At 45.1% G+C, this 13,375-nt stretch overlaps 1 protein-coding gene across 1 annotated transcript in view; it reads right to left on the bottom strand.

The window, feature by feature from the left end:
* Positions 1-10,182: 10,182 nt before the first annotated feature.
* Positions 10,183-13,375, bottom strand: part of Aebp2 (AE binding protein 2) — a 41,838-nt gene continuing 38,645 nt past the window's right edge. The window contains exon 9 of the mRNA XM_051155528.1: positions 10,183-10,326. Coding sequence (XP_051011485.1) covers positions 10,314-10,326 — 13 coding nt within the window. The 3' untranslated portion in view covers positions 10,183-10,313. The remainder of the gene's footprint in view (positions 10,327-13,375) is intronic.

Below are 13,375 nucleotides of genomic sequence, written 5' to 3'. Positions count from 1 at the left end.
GACTATTAAAAACCCTGAAAATAAGAGAAAGCAAAGAAAAGAAAGAAGCCATTTCTACACCAGTAAGAACCACGTGATAGCCTGTGACCTGAGTTCCATCCCCAAGACCGACATGGTTGGCCCCTGACTTCTATGCACTATGCTAATCTCATGCCCACGTACACATATGGATGTTGTAGGCTTTTAAGATTTTCTTTTTCTTGAGACAAGACCTCACTGTGTACTCCTGGCTGTCCTACAATTCACTACATAGAACAGGATGGCCTTGGGGCTGGAGAGATGGCTCAGAGGTTTAGAGCACTGTCTGCTCTTCCAGAGGTCCTGCGTCCAATTCCCAGCAACCACATGGTGGCTCACAACCATCTGTAGTGAGATCTGGTGCCCTCTTCTGGCCTGCTGGCACACATGCAGGCAGGACACTGTATAAGTAATAAATAAATCATTAAAACAAGCAAACAAACCAGGATGGCCCTGAATTCATACTAGTCTGCAGGCCTCTCCCTCCCAAATGTTAAAATTAAAAGCATGGGTCATGAAATGCAGCCAAAAACAATGTTTTAAAAATGAGCTGTTCATGCCTGTAATCCCCCACTTGGGAGACAGAGGCAGAAGGATAAGAAGCACAAAGTCACGAGTGGCTACATGATGTGTTTCAGGTCAGCCTGGCCTACATGGAAAAACTGTGGCTCCAACGTAACATAACAAAGCCATGTGCGCTGCTCTTGGTTGTTCAGTGCAGCGCGGCACTTTTCCCCCTCTTTCTGTAGCAGCCATGAACCTGTGGTCTTGGATACTGTGGACACTCTGCATTTCCATGACTCCCTGGAGGTGGCAGATCAGGGACCTGATGGGGAGTAATGAGAGGAGAATGAAGGGCTGGAGAGATGGCTCAGAGGTTAAGAACACTGATGGGTCTTCGGGAGGTCCTGAGTTCAATTCCAAGCAACCACATGGTGGTTCGCAACCATCTATCATGTGATCTAATGCCCTCTTCTGGCCAGCAGGTGTACATGCAGGCAGAGCACTATATACATGCAGGCAGAGTATACATAATAATAAATAAATGTGAAGAAGAAGAAGAAGAAGAAGAAGAAGAAGAAGAAGAAGAAGAAGAAGAAGAAGAAGAAGAAGCAGCTTGTCAGCAGCACCAGCTCACACCACCCAGGCTGGCTGTGGCTTCATCTCCCTAGAGTGACCCATAACACGGGCTGGAGTGAAGCCCTGCAGCCACAGCCAGTATCCAGCTCGTCTCACCACCTCCTGTGACTTCACCACAAGCAGCTCCAACACCTGCATGAAACTTGGTTTCTGTGCTCCCAGCTAGTGGTGAGCCAGGTCTCTGGTATGTGTTCATGCTCAGTGGCAAGGCTGGTGAGTGTCTTCTTCAGTTTTTGCAAGTTCACAAGCCTTACTCTAAGCTGCATGTATGTACACATGTGGCCTGTATTGTAGTCAGCATGATTTTTTTTTTAATGCTCAAACAGCTGCCAATGCTTATTACTCAGGCAGCACATGACACAGTGGCCCCTGTAATATGAGATGATTCCCGCCTGATCTGATCTTGTGCCCTGACCCAAATCTGTACAGATTCACCCAAAAAGATTATTTTGTCTGAATGGTCTCTGCAGAACAGTCACATTTGGAAATTTATTTATTTGTTTCAAAAAAAAAAAAAAAACCCTTCAGGACTGAGGCTGAAGATATAGTTCAGCGCTTTAAAAACACTTGCTGCTCTTTTGTAGAGGTCAACAGGTTCAAATCACAGCACCCACATGCTGGCTCACAATCATGCATACCCCAGTTCCAGGGGATCCAACAAACAGACACATGATGCCACACGTGCTGGAAGGCAAAACATCCATACACATAAAGTCAAACAAATAAGCCTTAAAAAAATTTTAATAACAATTTTTTTAAATAACTGTTTCTACAGTGCATTTAGGAAGCTCAGAGCCAGGAATACTACATGCGTTTTACTTACACACACACACACACACACACACACACACACACACACACGCACACGCACACGCACGCGCGCACACACACACACACACGCACACGCGCGCGCACACACGCACGCACACACGCACACGCGCACACACACACACACACACACACACGCACGCACACACACACAGTATGAATCTGAAACCACTTAGTTACACACACCTCTGATGCACTCATTTCCTAAGCACAAAACTGTGTCACTTAACGACAGGGCTAAGCTCTGAGAAAAGCATCATTAACAGCTGCATCCCTGTTTTGAATATAATAGCCAATATTCACAGAAACTATGAGGGGACTGCTATCATGTGATACAATCTTTAGCCAGAGCCTTGGACTTTCTGGGCAAACTGCCACATGCCCCAGGCCCTTGCTCATGTAAACCCCTGCCTGACAAGGACCCCTGGGGATCCAGGCCTCTTCAGTCAGAGGGACCTTGGAGCCTCTCCCAGTTGAAATTCTCTTTTACACTATAGGGACAATACCCATAGCCTATAGGTCTGTTTGCCACCCCCACATGTTGTGATCTCTTCAACAAAAAAAGACTGTGTCTCAGGTTGAATCTGCAGAAGGGGAAAAACACTTGGCACAGAGTTCATGCTCAAATGTGCTGACTGAATAAGGAAGGGAGGCATCTGAGCAATTATCGACCACTTTCCCAAATATTTACCTATTTTATAGTCACAGCAACACTGTGAAGTGACCCCGATTGTTTTTTCAATGACAACTTGCATTTACTATGTACACAGTGTTCTGCCTGCGTGTGCACCTGCACTCCAGAAGAGGGCACCAGATCTCATTATAGATGGTTGTGAGCCACCATGTGGTTGCTGGGAATTAAACTCGGGACCTTTGGAAGAACAGGTGGTGCTCTTAACCTCTGAGCCATCTCTCCAGCCTGACAACTTAGATTTAATCCAGCTATCTTGGTGTCAGTGTGTGAGGGCTGAGGCAAGTCATTGTAGTTTGAAGCCTGAATTACATAGTGAGACTTGGTGTCAAAAAACCAAAAAGGAAGAAAGAAAGGTGGGGGAGAGATGAGCGACAGAGGGAGGAAAGAGAGAAAGAAAGAGTGTAGAATTTGAGAGGTGACACAGGACCTAACCCTACCTAGCAATCAGCCACTACATTCCTGTGGGCCTTTTACTGGTTTAGAAAAACTCACCCTTCTTAGAAACATAACTGTCAAGAAGCTCTTTGCTCTGAGGAGACAATTTAAACAGAGCCCTTCCTTCCTGCTAGCTAGCTAAGGCAACATGGTGCAAAGCATGCTCTTTCCCATAGCTCATTCAGAACTTTCCACACCCTGTGTGTGCGGAGGTGCAAGTGTTCCTTTTCATTTTGCTTCCCGGGGCTTCCTTTATCAACTCTAATGCATATTTACTGTAAAGTGCCTTTCCTGTTTTTTTTTTTTTTTCTTCTTCTTCTTTTTATAGCGTATGTAACTCAAAGGCATCATTGAGTGAGCTTTTGATGGCAGTATTTTTAGCTACATCACAATGAAATCACTACTTCATGATAGCTATTTTCTGGCTGTTCTATTGCCATCAGCTTCAAATGCTTATATTTCAAATGGAGCCAGATGTGTTTTCATAGATGTGTAGTCTCTTTGCCGTAAATCCTCTGTGTCCCCAAGCAGGTAGATTTCCCAGCACAAGAGATAGGACTTTACTTCTTTAATTCCATTCTTAACTAGTTCCTTTGTCTTTGTGCCTAATAGAGTATGACATGACACCGCCATCTTTTATCTGCTGTCAATCTTCACACTGAACTTTTAATTCTCTTGGTTCTTGATATAGAATAAGCCAGATGCTGGGTGTGGTGGCGAGCACATTTAATCCCAGCAGCAGCAGGCTGTGAGTTCGAGGCCAGCTTGGTCTACAAAGCAAGTCCAGGACAGCAGAGACTAATGCAGAGAAACACTGCTGAAAAACAAAAAAAAAAAAGAAAAAAAAGAAAAAAAAAAAGAACAAGCCAAAATGAATCATTTAGGAATCAGACTGACCCATAGTCCACATGCTGTGCCTCCAGTCAGATGTACCTTTTTATTTTTAAAGAGAAAATTTACTGTGTGTGTGTGTGTGTGTGTGTGTGTGTGTGTAAGCATGCAGTTGCCATGATCAGAGTATCCTTTGCAGGAGTTGGTTCCTGTGTTCCACCATGTGTGTTTCCAAGTCATCGAACCCAGGACCTCAGGCTTGGCTGCAAGCACCTTAACACACTGAATCACTCACCAGCCTAGTGTAGGTCTTCACTGACATCTAACACACTTATCTTGAAATATTAATGCAGATGTCTGAAACAGTCATCTCAATTTTTTATACATATACACACACACACACATATATAATCGTGCCTCCCTTTGTTGAATGAGTCACACTTTTTGTCAAGTTTCTTTGTTCTTCTCCCCAAACTTCAAAAGAAAGCATGCCCTGTTTTAGATTTCCCTCCTCCTCTGCGATGTCTGTGAGGGTCCTTTTCTTCACATCTTTTTAGGGGATGGTTACAGACACTGCTGGGATTTATAAAAAATCATTTCCTTTGCATTAGGGAGAGAGAGAAAAAAGCCTCTCTTGCCTGCCAACTCATTAGAAACAAAAGTTATGATTCTGACTTTGTTCTTCTCTTCTCTCATTCCAGTCCATACCTTACGCTCCTTTCATCCCGCCTTCTACATCCCCAGGTCACCCGCTAGCCCTTGCACTAAATGGGAATCCAGTAATTTCAAACATATTCACCGGCACAGTCAGCCCCGTCTCCCTTCCACCTTCTGTCAGCCACTGATAGGTGCTGAACAGTGATTCCCACTCTAGGCTGATCCTACAGAATTATGCAATCTTTGTCCATTCAAGGATGTAACATTGATAATGGAGCTTATCAACTTTGTAGAGGCATTTTCCCCCTCTTTGGTTTTTCCAGGGTTTCTCTGTGTAGCCTTGGCTGTCCTGGACTTGCTTTGTAGACCAGGCTGGCCTCGAACTCACAGTGATCTGCCAGCCTCTGCCTTCCAAGTGCTGGGATTAAAGGGTATGCCACCACATGCTGGCAGCTTTGTAGAGTTCTTAAAATCATCCTCCTGATCAGAATAAGGAGAAAATAAGAATTGGGAGATAACTGCAAGGTCATTGCAGCAACCGACAAAAACCATAATCAGGTCTGATTGATGCCGTTAGGAGAGGAGCTAGCATAAGACACCTTTAGCAGGAGCTGAAGAGATGGCTTGAGGTTCAGAGCACTACCAGCTCCTGCAGAGGACCCAGGCTCTGATTCGAGCGCTCAAAGACCCTGGGCAACAAAACTGACAAGACTCAGTGACTAGGATTGAGGACAAACAAATTGGAGAAAATAACTGAAAGTTGGGTCAAATAAATAAGCAAATGAGGGGGCTGGAGAGATGGCTCAGAGGTTAAGAGCACTGGCTGCTCTTCCAAAGGTCATGAGTTCAATTCCCAGCAACCATATCATGGCTCACAACCATCTATAATGTGATCTGGTGCCCTCTTCTGGCCTGCAGGTGTTACATGCAGGCAGAACACTGTATACATAATAAATCTTAAAAAAAAAAAAAAGCTGAGCAGTGGTGGTGCATGCTTTTAATCCCAGCACTTGGGAGGCAGAACCAGGTAGATCTCTGTGAGTTCGAGGCCAGCCTGGTCTACAAAGCGAGTCCAGGACAGCCAAGGCTGTCCTGTCTCGAAAGAACAAAACAAAACAAAAAATAGAGAAGTTTTCAGAGACATTTTCCACAGATGGTTCCCACCTCTGAATGCAAAATTTTGGGGTATTTTGGGGATTGTTGTTGTTGTTAGTTTGTTTTGTCATAGGCGATACTATAGGTTGAATGTGAGGCTTCACACCTGCTAGACAGTGTTCTGCCTTTGAGCCCAGCCCCTTGGAAAGTAGATTAAGAAAAAATGGAGGAAAGGCTGGCACTGGTTTTTCTGTGACACCTAACATTTCATTTCTGTGTGCATGTGACTTCATACAGGCATGGAATCACTTGGTCATGGTGGTGCTTGCTGAGAATGGCATCATTAGGCAACTTCATCGCTGTGACCTTGTAAGACACACTTACGAAACATCACACACAGTTCTCTATGAATGTGAGTCACTAGACATAGGCAGTGGTATTGAGAAAAGTTCAGCCACTATATTTTTTTCAGATTGATTTTTGTAAACCAAATCTATGTGAGGTAGATAAAATATTCCATTTCTAGTTCTAGCCTCTTATGCCACTGAGAAATAACATTCTCTCAGAGCAAAGACAGACTGCCAGGTGCTGGCCACGCTGAGCCCTTGCCCCCTTCCACAGCCTCACAGGGTGTGCCCAGGCATGGAGCCAACTCTGCTTGTCCCCAGAGGGAAGAGGGAAATGAGACACTGCATCAATGTCACACCTAGTGCCAGATAGGCTTTGACGATAGGCCAGGATCCAGGAGTATTGATGGCCATACACAGTCCTGGGCAGTATGGGAAGAAGCCAAGCCTCACATACAGGCAACAGAACTCTAGCTGTTTCCTCGGGTCCTGGGCTCTGGGCTCCATTCCAGCAAGTTTCCAAACTTCTCGTCTTTCCATAAGATATGTATGGATAGAATCCTGGCACTAGAACCACTGCTCTTATTGCTAGAAAATTTCCCTTCTCTGCGGGGATAAAAATCAATGCCTGTGCCCACCATGTGTTTGCCTCACTCCATGGAGCCTCTGGTAAAGAGAGTACAGCTCCAATCTTTGACATCAAACAGCAAAATTCCTGTGAATCCCTCTGGAATTGTGACAGGTGCAGACAGGTTCCAGACATCCAGAGTTGAAAGTCAGAACACACTTTCCCACAGAAACAGTTGGGAGCTTCCCAGGAGAGTTCATAAAATCCCATTCGCCAACAGCATTCTTAGAATGCCCCCAGAAAAGTCTATGTGAGTCTCCTAATGCGTTCTCGGTTTTCCCCACTGATTTTTGTTAATGGACTAGAGTAGACAAGGGCTCACTTTCGCATACTCTTCCAACACTCTTCACTCCCATTTACAAATTTGCATCTGTTCAATCTGCCAGATATGGAAAACAGGCTTATCCAAGAGGCTCCAACACTGTCCTCCCAGCACTGGGCCACGCAGAGTGTGGGTACAGCCCAGAGCTCTTTCTTCTCCTTCAACATTCAGGATGTTCCTCTTTCAGGGCAAATGTGAGGGCTCTTAGCCTACATGATGAGCCACCACAGTGGATCCACTTGTGTTTGGAAATGCAATGTACCAATTAACAAAAAAGAATCGGTCTTACAAATGTTGAGAATGCTGCTCATGTCAGGGCAGACCAAGATCTGAATCCTAAGAGCCTCCTGCAGAGATGCTGATGGGCCTGGAAACACACATGCACGCATGCACACACGCACACTCGCGCTTGCTAGAATAACTGCCAGAGCTGGTCAAACCACATGGTGCACCACCGGGGCCCTGGAGGGTGAAGAGTGATCTAGGAACTTGCTTTACCTTCCCTCCAACTCCTTATCAGCCTCCAGTGAAACTCACCAGGTTACAGATGCTGACCCCGAGGCTTGCCTTTCGCTCCCCAAGAGGTGGACTGAGCACCCCCTGACTCTGAGCTCCTAGAGTACATCTCCAGCCTCCCTCTCCCAGACACCCACCCCTAGTCTCCCGTAGGCAGCAGAGGGGAGGACACTGTCTTGCTCACAGTATGATTCTACACTGATTCCAGACTTCTGCACTGATGCAACTACCATCTTCAACTGTTGTATGGATTTAACTCATATATAGTACATGATGCATGTACTATTTATATATATATATATGATATGCATTATATATATGGAATATATATATAATACTGGTTGGAAGAAGAAAGACAAAATATCATGGATTTGTTTTGTTTTGTTTTCAAGACAGGGTTTCTCTGTGTAGCCTTGGCTATCCTGGACTCGCTTTGTATAGACCAAGATGGCCTCGAACTCAGCGATCCACCTGCCTCTGCCTCTAAAGTACTGGGATTAAAGGGATGCACCACCAGGCCCAGCATGTCATGGATTTTTATATGCAGAATCTAGATTTAAATTTTATTTTATGGCCAGGCATGATGGCTCACCTCTTTAATTCCAGCACTTGAGAGCCAGAGGCACTTGGATGTGTGAGTTCAAGGCCAGCCTGGTCTACAGAGTGAGTTCTAGGAGATAGCCAAGGCTGTTACACAGAGAAACCCTGTGTTTTGACTGCATGCATGCCTGTGCACTATGCTCCTGCAGTGCCCACAGAGACCAGAAAAGGACGTCAGATCCCCCAAATCTGGAATTACAGACAGCTGTGAGCCACCAAGTCGGTGGTAGGAATCAAACCTGGGTCTTCTGAAAGAACAAGTGCTCTTAGCCACTGAGCCATCTGGCCAGCCACCAGAACCTCGAGATTAAAATGTGTACATATAGAAATAAATCTATACACGCATAGTTATACCAGATGCCTTGGTCATGTGCTTGCTGCCCAAACATGCAAACCTGGGTTTGAATCCCTTGCCCTTGTAAAATACCCAGCACACATCTGTAACCCCAGCACAGGGGATGTGGAGACAGGTAGATCCCAAATTCAGCCAGATCAGCAAATCGGTGAGCAAAGCAAAGCAGCCTACCTCAATGTGACAGACACCTGTAATCCCAATACTCCATAGGCTGAGCAAGGAGGCTCACTGCAAAATGCAGGCCAATCTGGTTTACCAAGGGAGTTTCAGATGAGCCTGGTCTGCAGAGTGAAACTTTGTCTCAAACAGATTGTTAAAAAGTTAAAACTGTAACAGAGCTCTGGGCAGGAGAACAAAATACGATTGTTTCAATGGAAGAAACAGAGTAGCTGGCAGATGACTAGCGTTCAGGGGTGTCTGCCCTTCACGGTTGTCTTAGCTTCTTTTTTGCTGTGTTAAAATACCTAAGCACCTAAGGGAACAGGGGGTTATGCCAGCTCTCAGTTCCAGGTTGTATCCAGGCTCCCTCATACTGGGAGTCACAGCAGCAGGAGCTCAAGACTACTGGTCCCACTGTATCCGTAGTCAAGATGCACAGAGCAATGATGACTGCTTGCATAGCAATGGTCGCATCGCTGTCTCCAGTTTTATGCAATCCAGGATCCCTCTGCTAGGTGAACAGTGCCTGCTTGTATGTCTGGCTGTCACATGTGTGCCTGTGCCTGTGGAGGCAGAAGATCACATTAGGTCCCCTGGAACTGGAGTTCTGGATGGTTGTGAGCTGATGTGGGTTGCTGGGCACTAAACCTCAGCCCTCTGCAAGACTAGCCAGTGCCTTTAACAGCTAAGCCTTCTCTCCACCTCACATCTTTTTTTTTTTTTTTTTTTTTTAATCTTGTAATTGTTTTATGAGTCAGGATTAAGCATGTAGCCCTGACTGACCTCCAACCCACTTGTACACCAGACTTTACTGAAAGAGGCCTGCCTGCCTCTGTTCCCAACTGCTAGGATTAAAGACACTTGCCACCACATCTGGCTTTTGTTTGCTTTTAGAGACAGGGTTTTTTGTAGCTCAGCCTAGTCTGGCCAAACTCACTACGTAGGGGAGTAGCTCTGAACTCTTGGCTGATTGTCCCAAGCGCTGGGATTTTAGGTGCCATCACCACCATCAGCTTGGAACATGATCTGTTTTAGAGGTTCCAAGGGCTGTATTCCATCTCTTCTAGATGTGGCCATTTGCCTATGTTCTACTTTTAGCTGGGGTGAAATATCCAAAGATGATGCAATCATCTGCTCTTACTGGATCAGGACCAGGGTGACTTCGCACAGCTATCAGTGTTTGTTGTACGAAACCTAGAGCCCCCAACTTGTAGTTGATACCAAGTTTATAATTGTTATGGTTAGCTAATTATTCTCTTTATTAATATGAACTGGCCTCCTGACTGGCTATGGTTTGAACGCTATCTGATTAGCTAGCAATAGGGCTAGGCTAGCTGGTTTTCAGCTTTTGTTCTCTTAGCTGACTCCACACTTTTGAATCTGTGAGGACCTTTACCAGGGAGGTGTGTTTCTTGGCGATGTGATGGGATTTAGTTTTTTGCCAGTCTGTTAAGAAGTACATATATACTAACTCCTATACTTTTGTTGAATTTCAGTTTTGGTTGGTTGGGTTATTGTTTATTCATTTCTCTCCTATAGTATTAGAGGCTTTTTGGCTATGGTGGACATCCTTTATTCATCTTTTCTTCCCACAAAATATATTTTTCCTGTGTGCCTGTGATTGAGACTTTCTTCCTCTTTGGTATGCAGTATTCTGTTCAGTGTCTTCTGCAATGATGGTTTACTGGTCATGAGCTGCCTCTGTGTTTTAAAAAACCAGGTCTCATTATGCAGTCTTGGCTGGCCTCCAACTCCCAAAGATCCTCCTGCCTCTGCCTCCTGGGATTCTTAATATTTGTCATGAAACATCCTTCTCTCTCCATCAGTTAGAGGGTAGCCTATAGCTCTCATGAGACATTACATTACTTCATATGAACAAAGTCATTGTTTCTCTTCAGCCAGGGATATTACTTACCCAAAGGAATACGGGACAGCAAGATAGCTTAGGGCACAAAAGCATTTGCTGTACAAGCCTAGTATCCTTAGTTCAAACCCTGAAGACGGAAGGAGAGAAGCAACTCCTCACAGTTGTCTTCTGGCCTCCACAATGGCACCAGGCCATGTACTCACCCATGCACATAAAGAGAAATTCTTAGTTTTATTTTTAAGTATGTACATGTGGCTGTGGTTGTGAGTACCAAAGCCAGAGAGGGCCAAGTACATCACACAGGCTGCAGTTACTGGTGAGCCATCTGACATGAAGGCTGCAAACCGAATGACAGTCTTCTGTAAGAGCAATGCCCATTCTTAGCCATGAAAAAGAATTCTTTAAAAGGAAGAAAAAAAAAATAGTAACTTCCCTATACATCCTATTATGTTTCCATAACCAAGGAGAGTAAATGTCAGGGATGATTTGGGACTTTGTTATCGCTTTCAGGAATTTGATCCACTTTATCTTTTGGGTTTTGCTGCTGTGGTTAACAGGGCGGATTGAGAGCAGACAAGGAGTCCAAGGGGCAGAGTGAGTCAGGCACAGTGGTCAAGGGAATCTTACAGCTATGGCTGACTAGCAAGCCGATTGGCTCTTATACACGTTTCAAATAACAAAGACAGACTAATGATTATCCAAAAAGTACAAATTATATCATTGTGTCTCCAGACACATGTTTTATTTTTCATTACATGTCTGGGGCAACAAGATCAGTCACAATTAGAAAGTACAAATAGGCCAGGCGTGGTGGCGCACGCCTTTAATCCCAGCACTCGGGAGGCAGTGGCAGGTGGATCGCTGTGAACTCGAGGACAGCCAGGTCTACAAAGTGAGTCCAGTACAGCCACGGCTACACAGAGAAACCCTGTTTCGGGGGGGGGGGGGGGGAGGAAGAAAGTACAAATAGAAACGTAATTTATTTTAATTATTAGTCTTATAACTCCAATTGTAAAGAATTGGAGAAACCCTGTCTTGAAAAACAAAGCAAACAAAAGAACACTAGGAAACAACACATGGGCAGGTTTATTTCCATGCCGAGAGGACTCAAGTCGGAAATCAACAGTGGGAAAGTCAAGCATGCAGGGGTGAGATGGAACAGTGTTTCTCTTTAAAGAAACATCAGCAACCTGGGAGAAACTAGCAGGTTTAAGGAGGGCAGAGGTTGGCTGAGGCTGGCGAGTTGAAGCTTGACCGCTGCCAGCAGGGTCAAGAAATGTTAAGTAAGGCATTTCCCGCAAATGGGGCTACTGCTTAAGAGACATGAACCCCACTCTGGAAAGCAGAGGCAGGCAGATCTCTGTGAGTTCAAAGCCAGCCTGGTCCACAAAGTGAGTCCAGGACAGCCAAGGCTACACAGAAAGACCCTGTCCTGAAAAAACAAAAAACAAAACAAAAAATAAAATAAAATAAAAAATGGAAAGGGCAGAAAGGTAACTTTGGGCTCAGGCCTATTTTACTGAGTCTGGTTTTTTTTTCCCTCTCATCTACAAGTATATTTAGGTAGGATGTCTCTGCCAGTTTTGAGTATGCCGCCCAGGAAAGCAAATCTATTTTAAAGATGTTTTTTATTACCTTTGCACAAAGGTAATAGGGACAGTTTATTACAGCCTACTTTGCCCGACATGTTTTTTACATCTTATGTAAAAAGCTGACCAGATAAGGTGTCATCACGTGTCTGTAAACTCTGTGAGGCTGAGGCAAGAAAACAGACACAATTTTGGGGCCAGCCTGAACAAGGAAGTTATTTCAAGGTGAGCCTGGACTAAAGACTAAAGGAAGTAAATAGGGAGGGAGGAGAAAGAAGGAAAGGGAAGGAAGGGATAGAAAATCTTTCTATAGGGTGTCATGAGTTCTCCAATGTTTCCAAACGTGGTGTCAGGAAGCACTGTACCCTCTTAGAGCTTACTTCCTATACCTTAAAAGGGAAGGGCAGAAACCTGACCATAGTGCTAGGCAACTTTGCCAAGTTCTGCCAGCTCAGAACCAGCTGGCACTTAAGTGTTTGGTGTCTACTGCCTATTTCCACACATTATGTTAATGTGACCTTACCCCCAATACCCCACAGGATCCAGGATGCTGACTGACATCAGTAAAAGCACACAAGGCAAGGCAGTATGGGCAGTTGTTGTTTTGGTTTTTTAGCTTTTCTGTGTAATAGCACTGGCTGTCCTGAAACTCTCTGTAGACCAGGCTGGCCTGGAACTCACAGCTATCCTCCTGCCTCTGCCTCCCGGGTGCTGGAACTAAAGGCATGTGTCACCATGCCCTGCAGCAAGGCAATTTTGATCAATGACTTGAACTATGAATTGGTTGTTCTTTTATCCTTTGGCAGCTGATAAGCATATCAATTTAGTCGAGAAGGGGAAAGAAGTTAGGTTGGGTATGGTGGCACACACCTTGAATCCTAGCACTGTGGAGGCAGAGGCAGGCAGATCCCACCTGCTCATTGGTTCTTCAGGAGTTCTGCTTAAGCCCAGATTCACCAGACTTTTTAGAGACAAGAGTTTTCTCTGTGTAACAAGAGCTCTGGCTGTCCTGGACTCACTTTGTAGACTGGGCAGACCTGGAACAGAGAGACCCCCACCGGCCCCTGTTTCCTGAGATTAAAGGCACTTGCCACCACGCCCTGTTCTCACTCTGACTTGTACAGAGTGTGCAACAATCTCAGAGGTTAACAAAAAAAATACTGACTTCTTTTTGAAATCAGGCCTGATGCTTGGATGTCTCCTCAGCACAGATGGAAAGCATCAGTCATCCCTGGAATGCCCCTCACCAAGCTGTGCACTGCACTCCCCAGAGTTGTTCATTCTTGGCAGTTTA

The sequence above is a fragment of the Acomys russatus genome, chromosome 13 (genome assembly GCF_903995435.1).
Source record: "Acomys russatus chromosome 13, mAcoRus1.1, whole genome shotgun sequence".
Classification (NCBI taxonomy): Eukaryota; Metazoa; Chordata; class Mammalia; order Rodentia; family Muridae; genus Acomys; species Acomys russatus.
Note: the sequence above shows the minus strand (reverse complement) of the source record. Positions and strands in the feature narration are given on the sequence as shown.